Source organism: Motacilla alba, chromosome 20 (genome assembly GCF_015832195.1).
Source record: "Motacilla alba alba isolate MOTALB_02 chromosome 20, Motacilla_alba_V1.0_pri, whole genome shotgun sequence".
Taxonomy (NCBI): Eukaryota; Metazoa; Chordata; class Aves; order Passeriformes; family Motacillidae; genus Motacilla; species Motacilla alba.
In genome coordinates, this window is record NC_052035.1 from 7279942 (window position 1) to 7295996 (window position 16055).

The 16055-nt window shown below is 55.3% G+C and overlaps 1 protein-coding gene across 2 annotated transcripts in view; it reads left to right on the plus strand.

The window, feature by feature from the left end:
- Nucleotides 1-14031, plus strand: part of CDH22 (cadherin 22) — a 76352-nt gene extending 62321 nt beyond the window's left edge. The window contains exons 9-12 of one of the 2 annotated variants that reach the window (XM_038159200.1): nucleotides 2054-2175; nucleotides 2450-2567; nucleotides 9430-9681; nucleotides 11083-11621. In XM_038159200.1, coding sequence (XP_038015128.1) covers nucleotides 2054-2175; nucleotides 2450-2567; nucleotides 9430-9681; nucleotides 11083-11621 — 1031 coding nt within the window. Of the gene's footprint in view, nucleotides 1-2053; nucleotides 2176-2449; nucleotides 2568-9429; nucleotides 9682-11082 lie in introns of both variants that reach the window. The other variant, XM_038159201.1, reaches the window with a different exon arrangement.
- The last annotated feature ends 2024 nt before the right edge of the window (nucleotides 14032-16055 follow it).

Consider the following 16055-nt stretch of genomic DNA (forward strand, 5'->3'; position numbering starts at 1 on the left):
CGTCAAATTTTGACCCCGTCACTGAGCCAGGAGTGAGCACGAGCCTCAGGCTTCAGCAGTTTTGGAAGGGCAGAAGGAGAGCTTTTGTATGACAGGGTGCATTTAGAAAGGTCACAGTCTCAGAGCTGTGCCCAGGGAAGCAGGACGTGAGCCCTGGCTGGGGAGGGGTGGGTGCAGGTCCCCAGCTCTGTGCCGAGGCAGGGATGTGACCCCGCTGCCAGCTGGTGCTGGGGCTGAGCACAGCCCTGTGCTTCTGCCTGGCTCTGAAGATGCTGATCACATCCCTCCTCAGGGGCTGGGGGAGGTGGACTTGAAGCGAAGCTGCTTTGCTCAGGATCACCTGGATGTCCAGAGCTGGCACACACCATCCCAACAGCTCCTGGGGAGGGTTCAGCACTGCTGGGATGGGTCCCTGCTCGCAGCTGGCTCCCACACTGTGGGGCACTAAGGGAGCAGCTCCTCCTCTGGGTTACAGTTAGGAAGGGGAAGAGCTGGAGTCCTGGATTCTTTCTCCTTTCAGCCTCTCCGCTCCTCTCCTCTCCTTCTGCCTTGCCTCGTCTTTCTCTCAGCAATCTCAGCCTGCTCCAGAGCTGAGCAGCAGGGATGGTTATCCATCTTCCTTGTGGGTTGAGGAGGGGGTGATGAAACGCTGTCATCCTCCTTCTTGCAGGAACTGAACCCTTTTTCTTCCTGCTCATTTGTGGGCATCAAGCACACACCCTGCCGCCTCCCTGGGCTCCCTTCTCACCCCGCTGCCACCCCCTTTCTCTCTTCCTGCAAGCAATTTCACTGCACCAATATGCCTTTTAAAATAACACATAGTTCTAGGCTTTTAGTCACGACTTCAGCCTCCCTCCCCCAAAAACAACTATCTAATCACCAGAGCAGCTGGTCTGGGTGAGAGGGAGTGATAACGTGAGAACCGGGTGAAGGCAGCTCTGGGGAGGGGGCTTAGATTCCTGGCTAATTATGGAGCAGCGCTAAATCTCCTCTCCCCTGGGTCCTCCCCCACCTGATCAGTTGGGGCCAGTATTAATGTTATAGACAAACAGGCAGCAGAACTCCTGCCTGAGCGTGGAGAGAAGCATTAGTTCTGTCACAGGTGCAGCCTCTGGGTAAAACAAAGGAGATGGAGTAAGAGGGAGTTCTCATTTCTGGAGATATATGAGGTGCTTCAGCAAACATCAGGCCCTCCAGAGTGATTTATAATCCTGTGGCACGGGCTCGGTGTCCCTCGGCAGTGCGTGTGCAGCTCAGTGGCGCTGCAGTGAGTGGAGGTGTAAATGCTGCCCCATCCCACGTGCAGAGTGAACCCCAAGGGAGGGGAGTCCCCGGGACCACTGCCTGTGTGAGGCTGGGCTGGTGAGTGCCAGGGTGACAGGGCTGCCCTCAGTATCACTGTGTGCCCCCCTCATGCCAGCTGGTGGACAGTGCTGTGTTTAAGTTTAGGCTGGAATGGTAACAAAAACCCAGTGTCAGCATGAGAGGCCTGAGTCCCTGGGCAAGAGCCTCGTGCCTCAGTGGGGCACATTTGACCCTGGGTCACCTGGGCACAGCAGAGGTGGGCGGACAGATCTCACCACCAACCTGTGCCCTTAGCTGATGCAGCTGTTTCACATCCCAGCTCCATTTGCTTGGCTCTCAGATGTTGCTGCCAGTCTCAAGCACCTATGGATCAGGATCCAGGTCAGAGGGGGATCTCACATCCCAGTTTTCTGTCCCATCTTGGTGCTGTTTTGCTGCAGCACAGATCCTGACTCGTATGGCTGGGACTAGCTTTGGGCTGCTGCAATTTTCCAGGGTTAGATCAGGTGGTGCTTCAGGACTCCTTGGCACACAGCCCAGTGGTTGGGCTTCTTTTGCAGAGTGCAGTGAGGCTGAAGCATGCCCTACAGGTGCTGCTATCCTGTAGACAGTCTGTGCCACAGGCAGGCAGAGGTGCAGTGCTGGCAGCAGCCACGATGGCCTCTGGACAGATGGGATGAGAGGTTTTGCTCTCTGATAGCAGCAGCTGGCCCTTTGTCCTGAAGCTCTGCTTCTCTTTCTGTTTCAGATAATCACTCCCAGGTGTCGAGGGCCTCTCTCCGTATCCGAATCCTGGACGTCAATGACAATCCACCTGAGCTTGCCACCCCCTATGAAGCTGCTGTGTGTGAGGATGCCAAGCCAGGCCAGGTAGTGAGAATCCTCCAGCCCTGGTCTTGGGCTGCAGGCAGCACTCTGGAGTAATGCCAGCTTGCCCATCTGTCCCCTTCTGCCTGAGAGCCTTCCTGTGCAGCCCTGTCACAGCGGGAGTCACTCTGCTGGTCCCACTGAGCCCGTCTGCAGGGCTGAAGGCTCGTCCCTCTCTGGCTGCAGCCGGTGATGCTGCTGGCTGGACCCTGCACGTGGGACCCTGGCAGAGGCTGTGGGAGCAGCTCTGGTGCTCACATCTGCCTTCTCCCCACAGCTGATCCAGACAATCAGCGTTGTGGACCGGGACGAGCCTCAGAGCGGCCACCGTTTCTACTTCACGTTGGCACCTGAAGCCACCAACAACCACCATTTCTCTTTGCTGGATATCCAGGGTGAGTTCTGCTGTACCTTTGGCCCAACATCCTTCAGGCTGAGCAGCACCTCTGGCCATGGACAGAGAGGTGGGTTATGGTCTCTCTGTGCCAGCTCTGGGTGCTTTGGGCATGTTGCAGAGCTTCTTCTCAACCTGACATGGTGGGACTGATCAGCTAACAGCTTGGATTTCCTCAAGGAGGCTCTGCCAGCTTTATTCCTCCCTGCAAGCAGCTACAAAGCTCCTCTCATGCTGTCTGGTTAAGCCTTTGGTATTTTAAGGGCTCTCAGTCCCTTTCTTGATGGGAAATCTCCAACCTGCCTGCAGGCAAGGAGATGATGTGGATTTATAGAAGAACGCACTCCCATTTTGAGCATTATGATTTATTCCTCTCCAAGGTAAATCCTGGAGCATGGGTCATCTTGGGGCTGCCATGTGTGTGGCCAGGGCTGTGCCCCTGACAAATGGGAGCAGCTCCAGAGCCCAGGGAGGCAGTGGGGCCATGCTGCAGCCAGCCCACAGCCACGGTGGTTTCTCTGGGACACAGCCTGCAGAGCCTGATTCCCTGTCAGGTGGTGGCTCTGGGGTGCAGTTCCTCTGTTTCCTGGGGCTCATCCTCTCCTTTGGGACAGGCAGCCAGGCAGAGCCTGTCTGTTCTTCTGGGCAGCTCTGGGGTTCTCTGCACCCCTGAGCTCAGTAACTCATCCTGGGTGACTCAAGGCTGCTGTGAGTGATGGGGTGCCATGCAGGTTCTGCTGGCTGAGCCTGGCAGCTGTTGGACTTTGCAGGCTGCATTTGCGTGGACAGTAACAATCCAGAAAAGTAGTTATGAGGATGCTTCCTATTTTTGGTTGGTGTTTAAGGGGGAATTTAGGTGCTGATTGTAGCAGTAGGTACAGCAGGGTCCCGTGCAGATACTGGGACCTTCTCCAGCCACATGTGCATGTGCTTGTCACAGGGCCAGCAGATCACATTGAAATTCTTCTTTGGTTTTGGTTGGGTTTTCTTTTAAAATCATTCTCTTTCTCTGCTTTTGCAGCTTTATCTGTCAAAAGCCTGGTTTAGTTTGTTCTGGGCTTATCATAGGAGCCTTCTGCTGACGTAAGATCCTGCTTGCTCAGTTTGGTTCAGCATTATGAGGGATAGTCAAAATGGAAAAGCTTCAGATGTGATGGTAGCACAGCTGGATATTGCTTTGTGTCCTGAGTAGCACAGCTGTCCCTGACCTGAGTCCCTCCCCCCCTTCTCAAGGGCAGCTGTTCAGAAGACCTTTGCTTCTTATCATGTAAACAGCCTTTAATCCTCAGCAAGATTTTGCCCCACACCCAGCGATTAACTTCCCTCACTTTCTTTGAAAAACCTTATGAAAATGTGCTTGAACATGCTGAGCTACACCCGGGTGTCCATCCCTGCCTAGACCCTCATGAGGCTCAGAGCTCTGGGCCAGGGTGTCTGCCATGGCCAGGGTGCCATCCCAGAGCCACCACTGCTGTTTTGCACGTGGCTGGGGGTGTATGGGGCTTGGCAGGGGCTCCTTGGCTCTGTGTGGGAGTCCACCAGCAGTGGCCCAGGAGCTGGCCTTGCAGTAGATGCAGGACATGTGTGCCACCATCTCCCCCAGAGCTGCTGCTCTCTTGAGTGGGATGAGGCTCTTGTGGCACGGGGTAACTCTTTGTGCTAAATGATCCCTGGAGCCTTTTGTGTGGTGTAACACTGCATAAAATGAGTAAAAGCTGGCATCACCTCCCGCCTCCTGCTCTTGGGAAAACAAATGTTGTTGCTGCAGGGTTATTCCCAGAGTGTTTGGAGACCCTCCCAGTTGCTGAGCAGTGCTGTCTTCCACAGCAAGCGGAGGTGGCTGCCTGTGGCAGATAGAGGCACCCCTCATTTCTAACAGGGTGCCTTGGTGCCATCTCCCTCCCTTTGATTTCTGCCCCCTTCTCCAGTCCATCAGCTGCCCTGGGTACACTCTCCTTTGCCCCTGCTCTCGTAGGTGACCTTGCTGCATCCTCCCTTGTGTTCCCCCATTGCTTCCTTCTCCTGCATTCACCCCTCTTCACCATGCACTTGTCTCTACTCCCCCGTGCAAATATCGGTGGTGACAAACTGCTACCACCAGCCCATCTGTTTCTTTGTACAAATTTGTAGCCAGTTTTGAAACGTGATTTATAAATATTGCTTTTGCAGCCAAGGAGTGACACTGATGGATGTCAGCACAGATGGATTCTCTAAGCTCTTGCTTAAATCCTCTCTTTTGCTTTGCACCTCCTTCACTTGGCTCCTTTGTGGCACCAGAAAGGCACTTCGGGGAGTGATTTGTTCTCAGCAGGGTGGGGACCAGCACTGTTGGGGCTCCCTCGTGGGGTCCTGGGTGTGGCACACAGAGCTGTGCTGGCTCCAGTGCTCCGGGCTGGAGATGCAAAAACCAAGGGTGTCCCTGAAGACACATAGCTGAGTTGCAGGTGATTGGCAAGTTGGGCTTTTGGAAACAGCGCCGTTGCCTGTTGGTGCCTCTCTTTCCCTGCTTCTGCTCTGTCTGAGGGAGCTCTCACACTCTTCCTGATTCATCAGACAAGGAATAAATGTCACCTGTGGTAACAACAGCGAGCATCCAGGAAGAAGATGCCCATCATATGGAGAGACTAAAGGAAGAGATGGAATTAGAGAAGCTGACCATGTTAAGATCCAACTGGTGCCGTTCCAAAGGCATTCACCATCCTCTGCTTCCTAACTCGCCTTTTGCTGGGCCTTTCTGGCCTGAGAAAATTGATTACAGCAGGATCAAAGGCAATTAAAGCCTGAAATCATGTTCTCCAAGAAATGCTAATTGTGTTGGAAGGGATGGTAGAAAGTATCCAAGCCCAGGAACCTGGAAGGAGTGCTAGGTAATATGGAGTGACACATGGAGCTACTGACTCCAGGGCTCAAGGGCTCGGCAAGCAGATGTCTGAACTCTCTGCAGGTCTCATTAAGAGCATGTAATGGGTGATAGAAGATCTGAAAATCCTAACAATCAAAAGCAAAATGTTAGGATTTGCGGATTGCCTGAGGATAGAGGAAGCCTCCCGCAGCCCTGCAGGGATGCCCCTCTCAGCACAAGCAGGCAGATGCTCGTTTGACTGGGGCAGGGTTGGGGTGTGTGTGTAAAAGAGCATCAAACCTCCTCGGGGCTGAGCAAACAGCGAAGGAGCAGCAGTGCTGCTGTGGCCTGGTACCCAGAGAACTCGAGAGAAGGAAGAGGCAGAAGGGAAAAACAGGATGTTTCTTCCACCAGCTGCACCACCTGGGGCTGGAGGAGGTCTGCTCCCTCGGGGCAGCTCTGGCAGCAGTGTGTGCCCGCAGGCCCAGCCGGGTGCTCCTGCCCAGAGCTGGTGTTCCCAGCTCCAGTACAGCAGGGCAGCTGCTGGAGAAGGGGAAGACAGGTGTTCACAGGGCCCTGTGAGTGTGGGAGAGGGAAGGGACATCAAAATCCCTCCTGCTCTGCTAGCGCTGTTTGAAACTGAGTTATGAGAAGGATTTATTAGTTCTATCTTCAAGGCTGCCAAGAGCCTCTTTGGAGAGGGAGTCTGGGAGACTTAATTATTTTATTATTCCTAGTGACATTAAGCTACCACCAGAGTACATTGCCTTTCCAAACTTTCCTCTTAGGGCAGTATTGATGAATCCCTGTGTGTTCAGCTCATGTCAGTTCCTGCCCTGTCCAGTGTCCTGCTCCTCAGGTGGACAGAGGGGCCATCTCCTGCCCCGTCACACAAGGTGATGTGATGTAACTCAGGATAATGTCACCGCGTGATCAGAGAGAGGATGGCAGTGGAAACCTACAAAGAAAATGTCAAATTGTGCAGCAGGAAAGCAGTGATAGTAAAAGGTTTGGGTTGGGGCATCAGAGGACACTCAGCACAGCCGCAGCAGAAGGTGCAGCTTTGTGGGGACTGGGCAGGAAACCAAGTGTGGAGACCCAGAGTCTGTTCAGGAAAGCTGTGGATTAACGTCTGCTCACATTCCAGAGCTGCTCCTGAGAAGCACTGCTCCTCAGCTCATCACCCCAGAAATGGATTTGGCAGGAAGCTGCTGCAGAGGGCTGCGGGGCCAGGGCTGCCTGAGCCGTGCCAATGCAAACAAATCTGCACCAAGACACATCCCAAAGCAGCTGCTGTGGGTCAGCTACATGTAAAGAAACAACTGCACCAAGAGAAATGGCAGTTGTTTTGTAGGAGGTTGCTTTGGATGCATTTTCCAGGATACACATTCCAAGATCTGGGCAAAATTTTCCCAGATCTGTGATCAAAAGGACTACAATGGTATGGCAGAGCACTTTTTTTAGAGTATCTCAGAGGGGAACACAGAGGTTTGTGAGTAACAGGGGTGCAAACACCCAACAGAGAAGAGCTCATGGTGGTGGGGGGCAGGGGGTGGTGGGCGGGTGGTGGAGCCATTTCAGTGCCAGAGGCAGGTGGTCCCTGCCAAGCTGGGCTGTGGCTGTTGAGCCTTGGTGAAGCAGTTTCGTTGCTGTACGCATGAAATTTCTGTGCATGTCCCTCCTGGGATGAAGGGCGCCTGCCACCCTGTTCAGGAGATAAAATATAGTTTCATGATGTTTAAAGTAGCTTTTGTAGTTGTGATTTTTGTTGCTCCCTTGCAACGAGTTTTGGATCATAGGGCAAACCCTCAGCCCCTTCCTGAGGCGAGGTTTCTCTGAGCAGACCTGTCTGTCATGCTGCTGTTAAATTTAAGTACCACGTTCTTTATTTTGACTTAGTGGGTGGCAGTATTTCTTTTTCAGTGGTGCCAGGCTGCCTAAACTGTCTGGGCTGAGCTGAGGTTGGTGCCTGCCCCTCTGCCACTTGCATGGCAGCTCCCCTTGGTTTCTAGAGACTGTTTCTAAAAATACAGCATGCCTTGTCGCAGGTCCCTAACAGGAGCTGGAGCTGGCTGTAAACAGAAGGGAGTTGCCAGCCTCCTGCTGCATTTCCTGAGAGGTTTGGTGCTACCCGTGCGTTTACACAGTGCTGAAGAGCAGCTGGGGGAGTTCCCAAGCACTGTGTTCCATCAGCCCTGTGTGAGGCTTGGGCTGAGCTGCAGTGGAGGTGCAGGGCTGTGTGCTCACGGAGCCTCTGAGCCAGGATCTGACCCTAGACCCAGGCTGGTGACCTGGCTGGTGTGACAGTGACAGCAAAGGTGACCTACCTGGGCTGTGGCCAGAGCCTTGCCCTCTTACAGCACTTTATTCTGTCCTTTTTGTCCTGTGGTTTTATCCCCACTCGATCCAGGTGTCTGAGGCTTACTTTTAGCTGGACTAGCTAGGAGTTAGTCCTGGTCTCTTGCTGAGATAGAGCCATTAACGTTATTTATATCCCCCTGCTACACTGCAGCAAGGAGGGGGGACCAGCACCAAATGAGATCTCATTACCTTTGTGCAAACGATTAGCATAACAATAATTTTTTTTTTTCAGAGCTCATCTTTGGTAGGCCACAGGCAGTTGCTGCCACCACACTTGGTTCAGCCTCCTTGCCCCCAGGGGCCAGTGCTCCCCTGTTCCTCCTGACACCTCTGCCCAGTTGCCATGGTGCTGCTGCCACATGATGCTCCAGGAGTCTCAGCCACAGTGGCAGGTGTCCCACAGGATGGGAGTCTGTGCTCTGCGGTGCCCTGGCTGCCACACAGAGCCTTTGGGATCTGCTTCCTGACTGACCAGCAGATTTTCCATCCTGGCTCACCTCCTGTCCCCACCATGCCCTGTGTGCTCTCATGCAGCACCCAATCCATACAGCAATTTCCGTGATGGCAGCAGCCCAGGGGCCAGAGTTACTGGAGATGTCTTTTCCAATGGAAGAGCTGATTCATAGAGAAAGGGGATGGTCTGGCATAAATCAGGTCTGATGAGCAGAGTCTGTAGACAGCAGCACCTTGCTGTGAGTGGGCCAATCCATGGTTTATTAGATAAAGGCTGCAGACAGTCGGCAGTGGCTTGTGACACCTGCCTCCAATTGTCACCTGCTGTTCAGCCCCATCCTGCCATGCTGCTGCTGGCTGGCAGCCTGCAGCACCCCTGAGCAGGGAGTCAGTCCCAGTGTCAGTCCCTGTCCCTGCCCTCCCTCCCTGCTCCTGGTTGGCAGCAGCTGCTCCTTGGGTTCATCACTGGCACCAGGGCCCTGGAGGGTCCCGTGAAGTGCCTGTGTTAATGGGATCTTAACGAGTTGTGCTGTGCCAGCTGAGCCCCTGAAGCAGCAGGGTGTAAGCAGATGGGGAGGAGGATGCCTGACTTGGCTGGGAGGCTTGGAAGAAGCTCTGCCTACTCCTTCAGGAGTTACAGAGGATTACAGGGGTATCTGGCCCTCTGGCTGAGGCAGAACCATTCACTCATGGCTTTTGGCTTTGGAAGAAGCAGTGTCTGCTCTTGCAGTCTCAGTGCCACCTGCAGACCCTGCCTGTTCTTGTGTACATGTCAGCAATTGATTTTTATGCTGACTCTGTGCCACTCTCAGAGGGTCTTTCGGAAGTTTTTCTCCTCTCTCTGCCACCTGCGTTGTTTGTCAGCGTGGTTCAGACACTCATGTGCTGCTCCTGTGCCAGGCTCACTCCCAGGTGTGGTGACAAAGGAGATGCCAGGCTGGCCCTGAGGTGCTGCTGGCAAAGGGGAATGTGCTGGAGTGGAGCTGGCCATGTTCAGGCACTCAGGCTAGAGGGGTCTGCAGTGCCAGGGAGCCATGAGCTGGGTCCATGTGGTGAAGGAAGGGGAGGCCCCAGGCTCTCTCAGGATAGCTGCTGGAGGTGGTGCAGGAATAGCTGCTGTTCACCCAGAGCACGGGGGAGCCCCTGGCAGGTGCTGCAGGCTGTGATGTGGGGGTGACTTTGCTGTGCTTTTGCTTGTTCCCCGCAGACAACACGGCAGCGGTGCACACACAGAGAGTGGGCTTCAATCGCCAGGAGCAGGATGTGTACCTGCTCCCCATCCTGGTGGTGGACAGCGGCCCCCCAGCCCTGAGCAGCACAGGGACTCTGACCATCCGTGTCTGTGGCTGTGACAGCAACGGGGCCATCCAGTCCTGCAACAGCACCGCCTACGTCGTGTCAGCCACGCTGAGCCCCGGCGCCCTCATCGCGCTGCTGGTCTGCGTCCTCATCCTGGTTGGTGAGTGCCTGCCTGTCCCCGAGTCCTCCCTGTCCATCCCTGCTCCACTCCATCAGCATCACGTGAATGTGTGCAGGCAGGTGCTGGGGGCACAGAGCTGGGGGCACAGAGCAGGCTTCTCTGCATCTGTCTCCTGCCTGGTAGCTGCAGCATGGGCGGCATGAACCTCAGCCCCTGCCGGGGGGACCAGTGGGGAAGCTCCCATGTTTGCCACAGCTCACGTGTGCTGGGCTCCACAGGGCAACCAGAGCAGAGTTCCCTGTGCCAGGCAGGTGTGATGCTGCCCAGCAGAGCCTGGAGAGCTGCTGGCTCACTCCCTGCCTGGACAGGCAGGAGCCAAGAGCTGCTTGCCAGCTGCCACGCTGTGCCCACAGCAGGCATCCCACAGCAGATGGGGCTGTGTGATCCCAGCGTGTGGGCAGGGGTGGTGGCTGTGGGGCACACAGCTGTGCTCTTACCTGAAAAGGTCAGTGTTGGAGCATGTGTGAGTGTGTGGGCAGGATGAGAGCTGGGCTGTGGTCAAACCAGAGTGCTGCCTAGGTCAGGACCTGTATAGCCCAGAATGCTGCTGCCTGCCACTGGCACACTGACACAGCTTTGCTGGGCATGGGGAGCGTGTGCTTGTGGGAAGGGGCTCTGAATGAGGGGTGTTGCAGTGCCCTCAGGTTTAACACAGGACAGTTGATGGATGCAGCTGCTGAAAGCCCTCTCTGGCCCCAGAGCTGGCTCCTGGCCGGCTCCAAGGCTTGTCCAGACATCTGTGGGAGGCAGCACATTGTTTGGTGAGGTCTCCTCTCCTTGGCATGGCTCCACTCCCTGTCTCCTGCTGCATCTCCGTTCAGAAAACCCTTTCCCACAGGGTGCACTTTATATACTGGTTTCATTTTCCAACGCAGTGCAAACAAATTTCTGCCTAATTGCCCAGACAAATAAAGTGCACATTGGTGCTTTAAAGGTGATGGGCTGAATGGGTGATGATCCAGGACACAGCTGCGGCTCGCTGCTCAGGCTCTGTGCCATCTGCTCCGCATTCACCCACCCAGCATTTAGCTGCTACTGTGAATCATGCGCCCCTTTTCCTGCTCACCTTCTGCAGACCCATCCGTTTGTCTGTCCAGCTGTGTGTTTGTCCGTCGCTCCCTCCTGTCTCGGTGGTCACGCTGCATGGCAAGGGAAGCTCCCGGTCTGCCCTGGAGCCTGGGCAAACCTCTCTCCAGTCCAGTACACAGCAGGGCTGCTGCTCGAGAGCCTGGCTGGTGGGAGCTGTCTGGCATCCCAGCAGTGCTCCCCGTGCTGGGGGTGCTGTGCCACCCCTGCCACCGAGCAGGGGTCGTCCTCGCCCTGCAGGAGCACAGCGTCCCCGAGAGTCCACGCCCCTCTGACTGTCTCTTCCTTTCCCAGTGCTGGTCCTTCTGATCCTCACGCTGAAACGACACCACAAAAGCCACCTGACCTCTGAGGATGACGAGGACATGAGAGACAATGTCATCAAATACAACGATGAAGGAGGTGGTGAGCAGGACACAGAGGCCTATGACATGTCAGCCCTGCGCAGCCTCTATGACTTCAGTGAGATCAAAGCTGGTGATGGAGGTGGGGGGCCAGGAGAGGGGGGCCCGGGCAGAAACCCAGCCTCGGAGCTCCATGCCCTCCCACAGTGGGTGCAGAGCCCAGACCTGGACTTCTCTGTGTTCAGAGACTATATCTGCAGGAAGGTGGAGCAGGCGGACGAGGACCTCTCTGTGCCACCCTATGACTCGTTCCAGACCTATGCCTTCGAGGGCTCGGACTCCCCAGTGCCCTCCCTGAGCTCCATCAACACCTGGTCCAGCGGCTCAGAGCAGGACTTCTCCTACCTGGGGGGCTGGGGGCCACGTTTCCGGCAGCTGGCAGCGCTGTACGCGGGGCGCAGGGGCGACGAGGACGGCGAGGAGTCCTAGCTGCCCCTGCAGCCTCCTGGGCTCCGGCCACCTCCTGGACTGGGGCTCCAGGCCGAGAGGTGCCACACGGGGATCGTGTGCTCCTCGGCCAGACTCCACAGCTGCCGGCGAGAGGCTGCACCGAGACTGCTCCTCTGCAGCTGCCTTCGGCTCGGGTGGGCTCCGCACCCACGTGGGGAGCCCAGAGGAGCCACCAGGGTGTCCTCATCTCCTCAAAGCCAGTCTCCATTAAAGCACTACGAACTGACTTAAGAAGGAGAAAATCTAATTCAAGAGGGTTTGGAGAGGGTTTCTCCCCCACAAATTATCATTTAAATAGATCTGTTCGGTGATCCCCATCCAGGAGAGAAGAGCAAACCGGGAGCCTTTTGTTGTCTAAATTGTTTTTGTCACTTGAGTCGGAGCATTTAAAGAGCTTTGATTTCTTTAAGAGCTTTCCTTGCTGAGGGAAACAAGCTTTTAACTTCTGTTCAGATTTCCCCTCCTAAGTTTACTTGCTTTTCGAAGTCTTCCTTCTCGCTGCTCCCTGTGGGGCTCTCAATAGCCCCCGGCTGCGGGCACGGTGTTGGAGGGAGGATGCCACGCTGGGATCACATCCTGCAGAACGGCTCAAACCAGGTTTCCCTTCCGTGCTGCAAGCACTTCACCCCTGTCTTGTGATCACAGAGGTGCTGGTGATGTGAAGGGGATCCCCAGCACTCCCTGCACAGCAGACGTTGTCTGCGAAGTCCTGGTGTGCCCCACAGCCCCAGTGGCAGACAGGGATGTCCCACCTGTCACCGAGGCACGATGTGGCCTGGCCGCAGAGCAGCTGCAGTGCTGGGGTGTGCCCAGGTGGGCTCTGCCAGCCCCTCACACAGGCAGGCCCTGGCGCTTGCAGGGCTCCCAGCCAGGCACTGGCTGTCACCAAATGGCGTGACCTGCACAGGGCATGAGCAGGCAGGATGGCAGTGCTCCCTGGCCCACAGTGGCGGGGGCAGAGCTGCATCCCATGGAGGACCTTGCTGCAGGGTGCAGGAGAACCCCGGCCCCTGGCTGGGAAGAATAATTCCTGCTTGTACCCAGCTGACAGCAGAGCATCACCATTGGCAACAGAACAGCCATCCCAGGAGATGTGTGTGAGGCCAGAACCTGCTGGCACAGCTCTGGGGCCGAGCTGGCTGCAGGTTGGCGGCACATCTGTGACACCTCAGGATCCCCAGGGTGTCCCCACCCCAGCACAGTATCCTGCAGCAAGCCAGCGTGAGCTCCCAGCAGGACTGCTTTTGCATGTAATTCCTGGGTTTGGGAGGCAGGTGAGGAATGTGCCAGTGGGATGTGCCATTGCTCCTTAGGCTGCAGATGATGCTGGAGGAAAGCACTGGGTGCCCAGTGCCTTCCCAGCCTGCCAACTACCACAGGGAAAACTGAACAGCCTGTAGCGTGATGTCCTTGCACAGCACCTCAGGCCATCCTGGCTGGTGCAGCTCCTTATCTGATCATGTTGGGAAAAAATCAATTATATCATTGATAGGTAACTGATACGGTCTCCCAAGGCCTGACACATCTTGGGCTTGTCATTGGGTTTGTCCTTTTCGTTTAACTACAGACACTGTTTTCTCTCTTTGGAGAAGGTTTAACTGTAAATGTACATGTGTGTCCATTTTTTACCGTGTGTTGCTTCCCGGCTGCTGGCGTTGGTCCTTTGGCTGCAGCACGAGACCCAGCAGCAGAGAGGGACAGGACCTGGCTCTGCCACAGTGCCTGCCCTCAGCTGCTCCTGCCCACTGCCACCATGGCCCTGTGCAGAGCCCCAGCTGGGCTCAGTCTGGGACCAGGAGCCCCTCGTGGCCTCTCTGGTCCCGCCGAGGAGGCGATGGTGCTGCGGCTGGCGCCTGTGCCCAGCGTGCTGCTGGTTCACTGTGATGATGCTGGGGAGGCAGCAGGGCCCTCGAGTGCCAGCTCTGGCCACGCCGTCTCAAGCACGTGGCACCCCGCACCTCCCAGCAGGAGAACGGAGAAATCCCTCTCTTTCCTCAGGAACGTGTTTGTGTTTTCCCTCCGGGCTGCGGAGCTGAGCCCCTCGGGCACCGGCCCTTCCTCTAGCCAAGTGTTGTGCAATAGCAGGGCTCTGTCCTAGGAGATGGGGTCTGACAGGGTACGTGTTTAGCCCCCCTCCCGGCGGGTTCTCCCCATCCCGAGCAGCGCATGCACTCCCGCTCGCCTTTCAGTTCCCATCCCACTGTAAATACGGGAGGAGCGCCGTGCCCGCACCCCCTGCCCGCCCCGCAGGAGGAGCTGGCAGCTGCCACCGTGTCTGATGGAGTCACTTCGGTTCTGTTTCTCTACCCAGATGAAATTAGAAGGTTGATTTCCTCACCCTTGTTATTTTTTTCAAGGTCTTTCTGGGACCTGGAAATAAATTATTTCCTTGTCGTCTAGCCTGAGTCTTACGTGCTTCTTTTTTGTCTTTTTTCTTTTCCTTATATTGCCCTGTCCTTGTGGTCCCTTTGGTGTCTTCCACGAGGGGCTGGGTGGCTGATGGGCCATGGCACAGCCAACCCCTGTGGCATGTTCCCACTGGCAGGATGCTGCATCTCTGGCTTCCTCCCATTTTTCTTTGAAATGCTCATCAGAAAAAGCTTCTTCAAGAGAAGGGTCATTTTTACTCTCTGAATCTGAAAAAAATGAAAATGAACAGTGAAAAAAAAAATGCCCTTGGTTTTCTCCATCCCTTTCAGGAGAAAGTTGGGTTGTGCTTTGAGCAGCCCAAACCATTGTAGGATTCTGTAATTCTGGATGGATTCAGTCCAGCTGAGCATTGTCAACAGCTTTGGTACCTGACCCGTTCTCATTTTGGTGATGCTGTGTGTTACAGCAGTGTTCAGTTACTGGCAGCAGCTAAAAAACCCTCCTTCAAACTCAGTTTTAATACTGAAATGATGCAAATAAATGACATTCTGGCCTGACCCAGCTAAATCAATTGCTGGTGGTTTCCTTGATGGCCAGGGGCTGGGGAAAGATCAAGGTGCTCACGGCAAAGAAGCGTGACCCTCCCTGGGCCTGGGAAGCCTCACTGAGGTGGCTGCAAATGCTCCAGCACCATCAGTGTGACAGTGGCACACCATGGAGGGATGGAGCAGGCACAGAGAGAGGGGACATGGCTGAGTGGTGGCTTCAGTGTAGGTCAGCAGATACAACAGGCAGACTTTAAACTGCTCCGTAAAGGAACGCTCATTTAAACAGCATCATGCAGTCCTGGCTCCAAAACAGGATTACTGCTCCCCCAGGTCTTTGAGTGTTTCCTTATCCTTCACCATCCCCTTGCCTCCACTCCATCCTGTTCCCTTGATTATTCACTAAATGTTATGGAAGAAGCATCTGGTGACCTTTGATGACAGCAGTTAGTGGATGCTGTGACAGAAGGGTTGAGGCCGGAGGGTTTTCCAGAGGCACAAGGTGTGCTCTCAGACCTCGGTGTCCATGCAGTTTTCCTTCTCACAGTGAGTGCCTCTACAGCTGCCAGCCTTGAGGAAGCCTTTCTGCTTTCTGACTGTTCTTTCTGCCAGCATCACCATTAATTGCACCATTAATTGCCCCCTCACAGCTAGCCAGTCAGTGCTGTGGTCACAGCCACCTGCTCTGGCAGGTCTGCACACTTGGTCCCTTGCTGTTTGCAAAGAGCTGAGTGTTTGTACCCGAGTTTCCAGCCCAGGCCCTTGGCAACAAGAACTCTCATCCAGCTGCAGCTCTCCAAGTCCTGCTGTCCCACTTCAGGCACCCAAACACTCTGGGGTCTGGAGTGTTCTGGGAACTCCACAGTGAGGAGGAGGAGGAGGCGTCTGCAGTCACTGTGCTCATTGCAGTGGAGGTGACAAGTGCCTGGCATTGAGCGTGAGCCTGCGCTGTGCAGGAGGATTTGTTTCTTGTATATTGTGGGGAAATGGAGAGAGCTCAAAGCAACAAATTGCCAGTCAGAACCAGACCCTTCACTACAAAAGAGGAGGATTATTGAGAGCTTTGATTGCAGAAGCATCTGTGAAGATGCTTGAATAGCTCCATGCCTCCTCAACACAGCCCCTTCTGAGGAAATACTTCTATAGCAGCTTCTCTCTCTCCAGCAATTGCACAACAGCCTCTTTGCAGAGCAGGGTAAGGGCAGGTCCCTCTCGTCCTCCTTCTGCAGGAGGGGAAGCCAGTCCTGCTCTGCAGCTGATGCTTTCCACACGGGATGTGACCTGTGGCTGTCTGCTGGCAGTGCTGGCCAAGGACAGTGGCACTTGCCCCACATTCTGAACGGGTCCTACAGGGCTGGTGCTGCTATGTCCCATCAGCCACAGGCTGCTGCAGCCCCTTTTGCATCCCCAGCACAGGGAGGCTGCATCAGTCACCTCCAGTGCCTGCACTGAGCCATGGCAAGCTCCAGAAGGCAAGGTGTCCAGGTCTCCTCTAGAG